The following is a 12,399-nucleotide window of genomic DNA, read 5'->3' as shown; positions in this document are numbered from 1 at the left end:
TTACGTCATTGAGTTCGTTGCAGTCAAGGTAACTGCAACTGTTGTTGTGAAATTGGATGTTATCTTCTTCATCTTTTTCACTGGCAGTGGTGCCAGTGACGACTTTGTTAAGATCAGAAAGTAGTGTTTTCAACTCATCATTAAGATTGGAGCTAGAGAAATCAGTTGTTTTTTGGTCTTCAGGTTTATTATTGAAAATATACGAACCTGGTAATGTATTGTTAATGCAAACAGGACAATACCAGTTTGGAGAATTGGGTAAAGACAGAGCTTGAAATTGTTTTCGTGATAACCCTGAACATTTGTGTTGGTGGGTCCAGAGGTCACATATGTCACATTGAATTGAATTACACTTATCACTAACAGTTTTTTTTACAAACAGGACATTTGTCCATAAATGAAATGAGCTTAAAAAATTCAAAAGACGAGAAAAGTGTTTAAAGTAGTAAGAATCAGGCAATAAATGCAATGAGCTATGTACGTGAAGAGATTGTTGAGGTGGTGAGAAATAATAAAAAAATATACCTAAGATGAAATTGTTAACGAACTTTTCTTTCTTGGAGCATAGGTTGGAGTCATTCTACGTTAGTTTGTGTTAGTTTCAGCATTCAGGTTGGTTAGCATAGTTACATAGGGGCATCAAATCGTTCATAGTTTAGATCATGAATAATATAAGCAAGATGGTCCTCATTTGTAAAAGTGTGAATATTTCTGCCACGCAAAGGATTTTTGAGGCAAGCTTTCAAATTTCCTTCAATGTCCGCAAAAATAAAATTTACCAACTTGTTAAAAATAGTTCCTTCTTTAGAAATTTTCTCTTTCAAGGATTTGAGAGTTTTCGAGCGTTGACGAGTAAGAGAAGGTTGAAGTGATACCAGTGAATCCTTCTTGATTTGTCTTCGTTTCATGTAAAGAATAAAAGGAAATGGAGAAAAAAAGCTGATTTTCCCCGGATAGGCCATACAATCAGTGGCGTTAATTTTAGTAAATAGTAAACTCCCTCAAACACTGACTAAACTACAGAGAAGCAATACATAACATTTCCAACCAATAAAACAAACCACTTTCCACTAAATAAACATTAAAAAGTAGTTATTACACAGCAGTACAAGTGCTGTTTTTTTCCCAGTTTTACAGCTAAAATCGAAAATGGGTGGTTTTATAAAACTATTGAAAATAGTTTGTTGCCCCCCCCCCCCCCTACGTAGGGGCGCAGCCACTGACCTTTATATATAAAGGTCAGTGGGCGCAGCGAAGAGGAGGCACTCATAGCTTCACGCATATTTTTGCGCTTTTTGTGTTTGTGTTTGTTTGTTCGTAATTTGATTTCCGGCCAATAAAGTGTTCCGCAAAAATATGGCGGTAAATTATACAGCGGTAAATGTTATACATATTTTCATATTACGTAATATGCTATTACTATTATTACGTTGATCGTTCATTTAGCATTGAAAAGGGGTTAGGTGAAAAGACAGTAATGTCTTCTTCTTACTCCTGCGAATGTTTTTTAGTTTAGGAAAGATTTTTACTTTATCATCAATATTAGCAAAATTACTTTGTACTATCTTTAGATCTTTTTATCATTGCAAATACTATGCTACAAAAAAAAAAAAAAAAAAAAAAAAAGAAAAGCCGAAGCGAGTGTTATAAATGCAAATTATACCGGGTGCAGCAAAAAAAGTATACAGGTTTGGCGAGATATTGTGAGCTTTTTCAATTTGAATAAACCAGCCGAGGCTGGAAGGTCAGCCAATAGAGCTAAGCTAGATAGCTTTAATAAGTGGGTTAAATGTCAGAACTGAACAGAGTAGACCTAAAAAGGTGAATAATGTACAAAATGTGAAACATTTGATAACTTGATTTAAAATTATGTAAAACAAGGCTGAGAGCTCCTCCAACCCCCCCCCTCCGCGAGAAGCTCAAAGTATACTTCTCTTTAGCATTGTCCATATAGTATGTACGCAAAGATTTTCCAAATATTTGACACCCCCTCCCCTTGTACGCAGAGAACAATAGAAATGACTTTGTTTAAACAATAGATGTACGCTTTTGCTAAACCCCCTCTCCCCCCTTCACTGTGTACGTACTATATGGATGGCCGCCACCCTCCAGTCTGGGTAAATAAATTTTGTAGTTTAGTACCGTCAAGTTACACAACCATCTTGAAGACTTTGCTGGTCCCAAATGATAATCGAAAGCAAAACTTAAAATTCATAACTATGCGGGGAAGCTCATTTTTCCCCCGTTTTGCTTTGAACTCGCTTTTGATTGGTCTATGAATTTGGGGGAATGATTTACCGCCTTGGCGGAATAAACACACAACCATAATAAATAAATTCAACAGGGCAGCGGTGTAGTAATTAATTTCAACTGGGGAGTCCTCTCTTCTGTGCCAAGCACTGGCAGTGTTTTTTAAACTTTAAAACAATGTTAAGTGAAGACCAGATTGATCTGTTTGTTATGGCTGTGCAAGTTGTGAGACCCGTCTCCTAATTAGGAGACATAAAACTTTGATCTCAATTTTAAGGGCTTTAGGCTTTTCCGCGCATTTTGAAACTAGTTTTAATGGAAAGAACACCCTCGAATTGGTAAAGTTTTAAAAAAATTATCAAAATTTCTCGGTGCAATCGATCACAATCCTAATATAAAGCACTACAAGGAAGCCCCTCTTGATTTTTTTCATGTCCGCCATTTTTCTTTTTGAGACGCTTTTGTTCAGAAGACAGATTCTTACTTCTGATTGGTTCTTATGGATTATTTGAATTGTGATTGATTCCACCGGTGGATTTTTCTGAAAATCACCATATGGAATCAATTTTTTGTGCTCTTTCCATTGGGAGCAATCAAATCACGCGCAGTTTGCTCGTTCACGAGATAATTACACCCGTCTCCTGATTAGGAGACGTGAACCTCCTGATTAGGAGACGGGTCTCCTAATCAGGAGGCGTCTCCTAATAAGGCGACTGTTCCTGACTGTCTAACTATCGCTTGAGCCGCCATCTTGAAACTACATTATGATCTGTAAAAACAACGCACGCTAAAAGTACCCAAAAAGTTAACCCGATCGGAAGAAAGTTTAGAAATCAAAGTGAGATCGGAAAATCGGATTTTTTTTTTGCCGTCTTATGGTGGAACTGGAAAATTTTACCTATTTGAATGCTCAGCTTAGGCTGACCAAAAAGTAGTTCGAAAGCTATTTCCAAAAAACTGACTTTTTTTTCGTGTCGAAATTTCAAAAAATCAATAAAACAGCAATAAATAAGACAAAATGCAGACCCAAGTTCTTTGAGCAACTAGTTGAGGAATGGTGATTTAATTTAAGTTTTTCTCACATAGCACACACATAACATCAACACCTCTCTTGGAGATTTCCAAAAAATATTTTCAACTTTACCAAAAATATTTTTCCACATGGGAATAGCTTGTTTTACCGTAACGAGTTTTGATGAACCATAATTGTATTTTTTTGGTATTTTTATGTGCAAAGAAGGTAAGTGCCAAGAGAAAAGTTTGCTCGCCTGTTTTTGATGATTTTTTGAAATTTCGACATTAAAAAAAAGTCAGTTTTTTTTAAATAATTTTCGAATTACTTTTTCAAACCTAATGTATGATAGCTCAAAATTCAAGTTAGAGCATCCTCTATGCGATAAAAAAAGGAATGAACAAAAAAGTTAAATTCTGAAGCTCACAATATCTCGACAAAGTGGTATACTTTTTTTTAGTGCACCCTCGAGAAAGTCCTTCTTAACTTTGTAAAACAAGATACCGGCAAAGTACAAAAAAGTTGAATGTACGCATAAGTAAAGTTGAATCCAAAAGTGGTTGAATGTGTTGAATGTCAATCAACGTTTTTTTTTTTGGTCTTCAAAATAGATTTACCTCACTTAGAGTGTTTTCCCTGTTTGTTCAGTGTGGTAAATCTATTTTAAAAACCTGAAAAAAGTTTTGTTTACATTCGTTTAACTTTACATGCGCACGTTCAACTTTTTTATGCAGTTGTGATAGCTTAAATAACTTACGCTCCAGGGGTTTGGTGAAATAGTTCCAATTCTGGCCCTTCCCAAAGGCATTTAACAGTGGTTAGACTAGGCACACAGACAGTCATACAGAAACACCATAAAGTGAAAGTATATAGCTATGAACTCAAAAAGTCTAGCTTCCTGAAGGCCCGTCTCTTCATTGTCTGGGCTGCGATCATATCTTAATGGCTTCAATCCTTTCAGCTTGGAGAAAAGATTGCATCATGAAAAAGTACTATGCACTTGAAAAAAATTTAAGTGCATTTCAACTTTTCTCAATTGTACGTCTGAATGGACCATAATGGCATTCCTTTATTTTTCTTTTGATCGACAACAGATTTTGCTTGAGCAGTGCAATCACAGCGTACGCAAGTGGAGCCTGGCCTTTACCTAGGATCGGTTTCTATTTCAACCAATTTAAGATGACGCAGAACTTTCTGATAAATTTTATACGCAGTATCATCTTGACTGTTTTTATTAGGTAAAGTAGCAATAGAGAATTGCTGAAATATAACAGCCAATGAAAAATAAATAAGCTTAAGCTTAAGCTTAAGGCTTAAAACTCAAAAGAACATCCGAAGAATTCACACAAATGTAGGATTTTCATATAAAAACATGTAGATGTTGCAGCGGGTGAAGCTGACAATAGTTTGTACCCAAACTGTCTCTAGTGATAAAGTTTCTTTTTCAGACCGACTGACAAATATTTTTCAACCTCGATTTGAAATTATACACTTTTTAGTTTAGTGTATCTCATTTCTTAGTGAGGCTCAGTCACATGTCCATCACAATCATCAATGAGGTACACTTTTTCAATTCTCTTACTTCTAATGTATCATACTCAAATCCCCTTGCCTGCGTTTTTTTCTCAGAAACTTTTACAACACTCCAATTTTTTTTTCTCCAGTATATAGTTTTTTCACTTTACGTTAAAAAATCGCTCGCCCCTCAACCATCCTACTTTCTCCAAGGCTACGTCATATCTTCCTTCGTTTCGAGCGTAAAACTCCTACTCTTCGGGCACTGATCTTGTTTTGAATAATGAAATTCTCCAGATAAATCCGGATAAATCGCATGCGCACTGATGTTTTAATGAAACAATAGAGAGTTTCCGAACCTAAGCCAATCAGCTGTGTTTTAAACATTTTTTTATTTAAAATCTCTATTGATAAACATCTTTTGAGAATGTTGTCTATTATGTTTAAACCTATTAGTAAGCAATTCCTGGTGGGGGTCACTAGTGGCCGCCTATAGCAGTGCCTACAGACCAAGAGTAAGGCCTAAAAGCCTGGATCTGTCTATTGTGTAGACTAACTTTGTCAACGTTCAGGCTCCGCAGCATTTCTCTTAAGTAAACAACTATTTTAAAAAGCAATGTAGATATGTATGTATTTTTTTCCCAAAAAAGAAAATTAAAATTATATATTGTAGTTTTATGGTGATCAAAGAGATGTTAATAAATTAAAAAAAACTAAACAAAGGAAATCTCTAAAAAAACAAAGGAAAATGAACTGTATAAGAGCGTAGCTTCTATGGCCGGCCAAAATATTAAGAACAACACCAAGCTGGCACACAACGTTGTTTCAACGTCCATCTAACGTTATATGGACGTTGGGAACATTAGACGGGCGTTGAAACAACGTTGTGTGCCAGCTGGGAAGTCAAGAACATTTAAAGGATTTGCTACCGTGAGCACCATAGCTTATTTTAAGCTTTGGACGAACTGTGAGAGTTTTATTACACATGTCTCAGTCACATCAACATCCAAAGAATCTAAGCTGGAGAGCACATATCCCCGTGTTAGGCTGGACGGCGTATGATGGTCCCACTTTAATTGTAGACTTATGGGAGCTCCTATGTGAGAATTTGATATGTCATGATAAGCAAGACGAGCGACAACACTCATAGACATAAAGCTAAACAACGGAGGTGGCCGCACGCTACTGTTATAAGAAAAAATTTCTAAGATCTTACTAGGATACATTGAAAATAAATTTTCTATAAAATAGGATTAAAGAAATGAAAACTCTAAAGGTAGTAAAAATAAGAAAATTTAAGAACTTTTTAGGCTTAAAACTCAGAACATCTGAAAGCTTCATTGATTATGAATGTTTCTATAAGAAAACTTGTACGTCTATTCTTTGTACACGAACTTTTCAACAACAAGAGGCTCATCGGTGCATGCCAATCTTTCTGAGCTTGTGTAAGAGCACGTGACATCTGACGTAATGTTTACATCACATCTAGTGAAATGTGCCAAAAACATTTTCAATACATTGATCATAACTCTATCAGCTGGACATTTATGATTGTTGACTGTAGGTTCCATGACAAGAGGAGACCCAAAACACACGTTTTGATTCTCGATAATCTTCCTATCACGGGTCATTTTCAATTTGAAAGGATCCTCAAAAACTTCTTCATCTCGATGAATGGCGTAGACGAAAGTACACAGTAAATCATCTTTATGGATTTGATATCGCCCTGTTTTGGATTCCATTACAAAATCTTTCCTGGCTCTTCCATAAGTACCTGAAAAAAAATACGATAGATTCGGTCAATTAGTGTAATCAAGAGAAGGCGTAATATCGTCATGTTAAATGATTTTTTAAAAAGAATATGAGGCTTAATTTGGCAAAATTATAAGAAAAATTTCAGCTTCTGAATGTTGTAGAAACGGTTGGGTAGTTGCTGATTTCAGGGATATGTAATAGCGAAGGAGGAGAATTCCTTAGCGGATATATTCTTCGTCTTTTCTATTGTAAACTGTTCATAATAGAAATCCATCTCTGTACCCTTGAGTGTTTTGTTTTTATAAGAAAAATGAAGTAAATCTAATTTTATCAGCGTATGTTATGAATTTGAGAACTTTCATGATTCCTCTTTAAAAATCTCGGAGTAAATATTTTGAGAATTATTGTTTCAATTGACTTTAAATTGTTTCCATAATCAGACATACCGACTCGCTATCTGAAAATATCAGTTAGAAAGTGAGGCACCCCGTGATGTAGCGCGGTATTTCAAATGAAAAAGTGCTATTTATAATCCTACAAAAGAAATTTCTTATAACTTTCATTTTTTTAAATTGTCATTCACCAATGTTTTACAAACCCTCTTGATAATTAAACATTTTTAATCGTGAAAATCTCAAATAAAGAAAAATAAAGAAAATTCAAAAAAGAAAAGTCGCGCCTCAGCTGAAATTTACTGCTTCTTATAAAAAAGCAGGCAAAATATCATTTCTTACAAAGTTATTTAAGTGTTTTGAGAACAGTTCATTTACAGTCAGAAGTTTTTGCACGAAGAATAAAACCTTGCCATGACCTTACCAGCTAGATGAGGTGTGTTCAAACGTATAATCTCCAAAATAAAAGTATCAATCTTCTCCGACTTGCTCAGTCGTTCTTCAAAAGTCGAGTCTGTTTCTTCTCGAAACAAAAGAGATGCTTCGTCCCTCAAACTTTGTCGTTCATCCTCAGTTAATGAATCGGTGAAGCGAGCAATACAGGAGATCATTAACCATGATAGTACAGGTGTACAGTTGAAATGAACATTGTGCATTAATTCAAAAGTTTCCCCTTCCATTGTTTGAGTGGTTTCGGGAAGGATTTTATCAAGGTTTTGAACAGTTGGTGTCTGATAGATGAGAGAGGAATCAATGAAAATTTAGTAAAATTAAGAAATAATACACTTCAACTTCCTTATACAATAGAAAAAAACATATTTCCTTAGTTGGATCTTCTTTTAGTAAGCTTCTCGAAACATCGAAAGACACCGGCGTCACACAGGCAAAATCAGGTAACTGGAAATGTCTAGATTCTTAATACTTGGCAAATATCTCAAATATATTTATATACAAGTTTATATTTGACAGGGACAATTATTGATGATTTATTTTCATGACTTTAAAGATTTTGAGAACATATTACACTGCGCAGTTGGCAAGGTTAAAGATTTAAAGGCTAAATCAATACCTGTTTCATTGCATTCAAACATCTGTCTCTGTCTGCTGCTTCTCCAAAGTTCCATGGATGGAAATTAAACATCTTCAAAGAGCTATCAAACCAATCTTTCCAGTCATCACGATTGTGGAGACTTTTACCAAGAATAAGCGAATCTGCCACGCATTTCGCAACCTGAAATATATCATATTTACTATTAGATTTATTCCTGTCGAAAAAACCAGTGGGAATGATAATCTTTAGAGTGCAATTTAATTTCAATGGGGATAAAAATAAAATCGATTTACCGATGGGGCTGAAATTGTGTTTTTTTTCTCCAACCAGGGATAAGATTTTACCAAATTTTCCAGTGAAACTGAGGTCTTATCTTACTCACTCAAACATTCGGCTAATAGACACCTTTCAATCTTTAGCGTGATCAGGTTTTAAGCAGACTGGTAACATAAATACCAGGAAAGTTCTGTCATAAAATTCGGTGGCGATGAAAGAAATAGCACAATTTTTTTCCAGTGAGGATTTACTTATTTAACTATTTTAAGCTTGGACAAAATTCGAGTATCATTTTCCACCGGGAGCGACATTTAGGCCAATCCTATGAGAAGGGGTTGTCTCTGGCAAGCTTAATAAGCTTAAGTTCCATCCTACAACCCTATCTAGTGATATCATCAAAAAGGTTTACTTTAAAAATTCTTACATTTTCAAGACAAGCCTCGAAATTGTTTCCTTTTCCCTTGGTAACATCAATCGCTTTCATTTCCGATTCGATGACATCATTCAAATCTTTCAAACTTATTTTTTCCATACGGTACTCTAACACTTTCATTGTGTCAGCTTTTTTCGTGGCGTGATCCTCACCGTTGCAAAACATAGATGGTTTACGTCCTCCAAGCATATTTGTGTTAAAATATTTTCCAATGAACGGCTCTCTAAAGACGTACTCTTCTTCGTATAAATACTTAGCTGACACATAATCGGAAGCATATGTTGTTTCTTCACCCATATACAACTTAAAAACTGTGTCTTCTTGACTTTTTAGTAAATCATATAAGAAAGATCTACCATTATTTTTTAGACCAATTAGATTTTTGAGACGGAACCAAGAACCGATGTTTTTCACTTCTTTAATTTCTTCGGATGTCATCCTGCTGCATTAAATATTCGACACCTAAAAATAAAAATAAATTCAGTTTTTCTTACATCTGTGACATTAGCGTGGACAAAAGGGGCGCAGTATTTGTGTTGGAAAGTAGATTTTTATGACAATGCAATCATCTTTTTATATTATGAATAGATAATTGTCATAAGTGTCATAAAAATCTACTCTTCTACAGGGTGTCCTGAAAAAAAAGTATCGAGTTCGAACATGATTCTGAATAGAAGGTTGTTGCGTGTGTTTAACAAAATGTAAGAAAATATATACCAACAAAATAATTGCTTTTACAACAGTCATTATCATTAAAAAGAATTAACTTTCGTTACAATTTTTACGACGTTAAAGTTATTGAAAATTGTTTTTTATTAAAGTTATTCATAAAAGATGTCTCGTGACAATTAATATGACACAAAGAAACTTTAGCGAAACCAGGAACATTAAACGACTGGACATCCATCTCCTTTGTCTTATTGTACAAAGGGCGGCTAGCTTCGTTGCCGCCTCGTTAAAAGCATAAAATGAAACAATAGATTTTGATGATATACCACTTGGGAATACCTTAACAACGTCAACTCGCAAAACTCGACAAAAGTCTCTGTTTCTACTCTTCTCAAGTTTTTATCAATATCATAACAAAGATAACAGAGGCAAAATCATCGTCAGCTTGTCAAAACTCCGACTAATATTTCTAAATTCTGACTTAAAAGTGGAAATAATTTTAAAGAGTGTCACATTCTAATTTCGATATTCTTATGACACAGGCTCTCAACTTTGGCAAGCTATTTTTTTAAAGTCATAAAAAATATTGGAGTGACAAAAGGGTTCTAAAAACACGAGTTGAAAGTCTGCATTTCAGAGTTGAAAAAGGGATAAAATATATTAAATTGTAAAAAACGGAAAAATTATTGGCATTAGGAGTAATGTTCAAGCTCTATCAATCTTTTTACCTAAATAATTCAAAGAAATAAAATTATGACAGAATATTGTCGGATTTTTCATACCAATTTTGAAATACAGGCGGCAACGAAGCTCGCTTCAAAGAGACAATAAAAGATAGATGTCCAGTCGTTTATATGTTCATGGTGAAACACACACAAGATCTTTCTTTATATAGAAGTGGTACGACTCGATACTTTTTTTCGGGACACCCTGTACAGAAATTTTGTTTGCGTCTATCTTTGTACGCTACTGTTTGGCGCTTGAAACTGGTGAAAATCCATTGAAGTGTTGTATGTATGACAAACCTTATGTCATAACTTTGCCATTTTTAATCAATCTTATCAAATAAAAACCTACCTTAAATTTTTTGGATATATTTTTGTATATAAATCAGACACACAGAGTGATTTCACTCATAGAGTACTCTACTTATACAGGGTGTCCCTAATTAAAGTATCGAGTCGAAACACAACTATGAGTAGAAAGTTTTATGTGTGTGTTCACAAAATTGTATTTTAAGCTCTCCCTCTTTTTTCTTTGTCATTACGATTAATTTATACGTTGTAACTACCTTTTGTAATAAGCCTGTGTGATGGAGAACGTTCTTATATTTTAGCGATAACACACACAAACTTTTCTACTCAATTGCATGTTCAAACTCGATACTTTAATTAGGGACACCCTGTATAATAAAAAGCTTAAGGAAAAATTACATACTTCACTTACTGTAATAATTAATGACAATGAAAAGGACAGCCCATGTAAAACCCCTAATGGAAATGACATCAACGTTAAAGTAGAAACAAGTATTCATTTACGACACGTAGATAAGTAAGTAAGACGACATATTTCCAAAAAAAAACAGTTGTGTTGAAGTTTTTATAAAAAAAAGCCTTATGATGTGCAACCAAATCAAAATAAAACATAGCATATTTTTTTGAAACGATATTTCGACCTCTTACGTGTCTTTTTCAAGTTACTGTGTACAGATTTTGATCTTACATTTATTGAAAAAATATTCTACCTACTAAAAAGGTAACAAAAAGTTTTATCAAAGAATTCTCGTGCCTAGGGAATAAAATAGGTCGAAACTAAATTGATGAGGTTACAAAAAAAATAGATAATAATAATTAATAAACAATTTTCAAAGCAAATTGGTCATAAAAAAACTCAAAAAAAAAGTCTTACATTAATGTTACATTTCAAAACTTTTGGGTGCTTTTTCACTGAGACTGTCTGGCGAAAATCGATTAGATGAAACAGAGAAAATTGATAGGAAAACATTACCGACTCCCAAAAAGCGTCTACAACATTTTGAATTTGGAGTTAATTGCAGCATGGTCGACAAAATTTAATTGAAAGTAATTACAAGTGTGTCGTTTTTATAAACAGTGGAGGCAGTTCTTTCATTTTATGCCAAACAAACCAAACCAAAACCAAACAATTTTACTACTGATAAATGTTGATGCTCTATCTGCTATTTTATTGCAAACAATCTATTTTCGGTTCTTGGAGAACAAAAGGTTTAATGACCAATTTTCGATGTTAAATCTGGAATGTTAATATGAAGCGATCAAAATGACGAATTTTCACTGTATATTTTTTACTACCCTTAGAAATTCATAAAAAGGACCGATGACGAGAACCAATTATCTATCTAGCGTAGTGAAAAGTACCCTTTGTTTTTAAAAAGATAAGCAAAGTGAATAGACATTATGGTCGTGTTCATACCAAGGTTTAAAGTAATTAAGTCTACATGTTTCTTTTATATTCCTTTTGTATTTAGCTGCACGCTCCTCATAAGTTAAACCAAAGTATAAAGGAATCAACCTCTGGTTAAAAAAAAGATTTTATGATATTGTCGTGCGCTAACCGTACGAGCTCTATATTAAGACAGCTTTTACGCAAACGTAACCATGGGGATTTTATAAATTTAGTACTTATTTAAACATTTCCATGGGAATTTAGTACACATTAGAATTGCACAAATTTAGTACTTATCTAAACATAACCATGGAGAATTAGCATTAATTGAGCTTCTCCAAAACCGTTACTACCTTACCAATTAGAAATGACACAAAAGGACCAACCTTAGCAATGGCTTTTGTTTCGACGCAGTGAAGACAGACTTTAGTCCTTTAGGGCTTTGAAATATATTGTTTTGCCCTATTATTATCAGGCTTTTTCGGGTTTTGTATTCTCAAGGGGGGGTTCCACTAGCCTTGCATAACTTTTGATGTAGAAAAAATACGGACTTGAAAATTGGCAGAAATGTCTTCTACCATAAAAGGAGTTCTTAGAAAAGAATTTGGGTTGATGACGTCAT

At 34.2% G+C, this 12,399-nt stretch overlaps 1 protein-coding gene across 1 annotated transcript; it reads right to left on the bottom strand.

The window, feature by feature from the left end:
• Positions 1-6,121: 6,121 nt before the first annotated feature.
• LOC136802193 (uncharacterized) lies at positions 6,122-10,598 on the bottom strand. Its single transcript, XM_067058908.1, has 5 exons — positions 10,431-10,598; positions 8,676-9,146; positions 7,994-8,155; positions 7,349-7,655; positions 6,122-6,551 (listed from the first exon to the last, which is right to left on the bottom strand). Exons 2-5 carry the CDS (start codon positions 9,120-9,122, stop codon positions 6,154-6,156), a joined length of 1,314 nt encoding a protein of 437 aa, XP_066915009.1. The 5' UTR covers positions 9,123-9,146; positions 10,431-10,598; the 3' UTR covers positions 6,122-6,153.
• Positions 10,599-12,399: the final 1,801 nt, after the last annotated feature.

Source organism: Clytia hemisphaerica, unplaced genomic scaffold (genome assembly GCF_902728285.1).
Source record: "Clytia hemisphaerica strain Z4C2 unplaced genomic scaffold, Clytia hemisphaerica genome assembly, whole genome shotgun sequence".
Lineage (NCBI taxonomy): Eukaryota > Metazoa > Cnidaria > Hydrozoa > Leptothecata > Clytiidae > Clytia > Clytia hemisphaerica.
This window is presented reverse-complemented; position numbering and strand designations above follow the sequence as displayed.

Coding starts and splice junctions, on each gene's coding strand:
- LOC136802193 (XM_067058908.1), bottom strand. CDS start 9,122: ATGACATCCGAAGAAATTAAAGAAGTGAAAAACATCGGTTCTTGGTTC. Junction 8,156..8,675: donor TCGAGGCTTGTCTTGAAAAT/GTAAGAATTTTT, acceptor GATATATTTCAG/GTTGCGAAATGCGTGGCAGA. Junction 6,552..7,348: donor GAACACACCTCATCTAGCTG/GTAAGGTCATGG, acceptor ATTTTTTTTCAG/GTACTTATGGAAGAGCCAGG.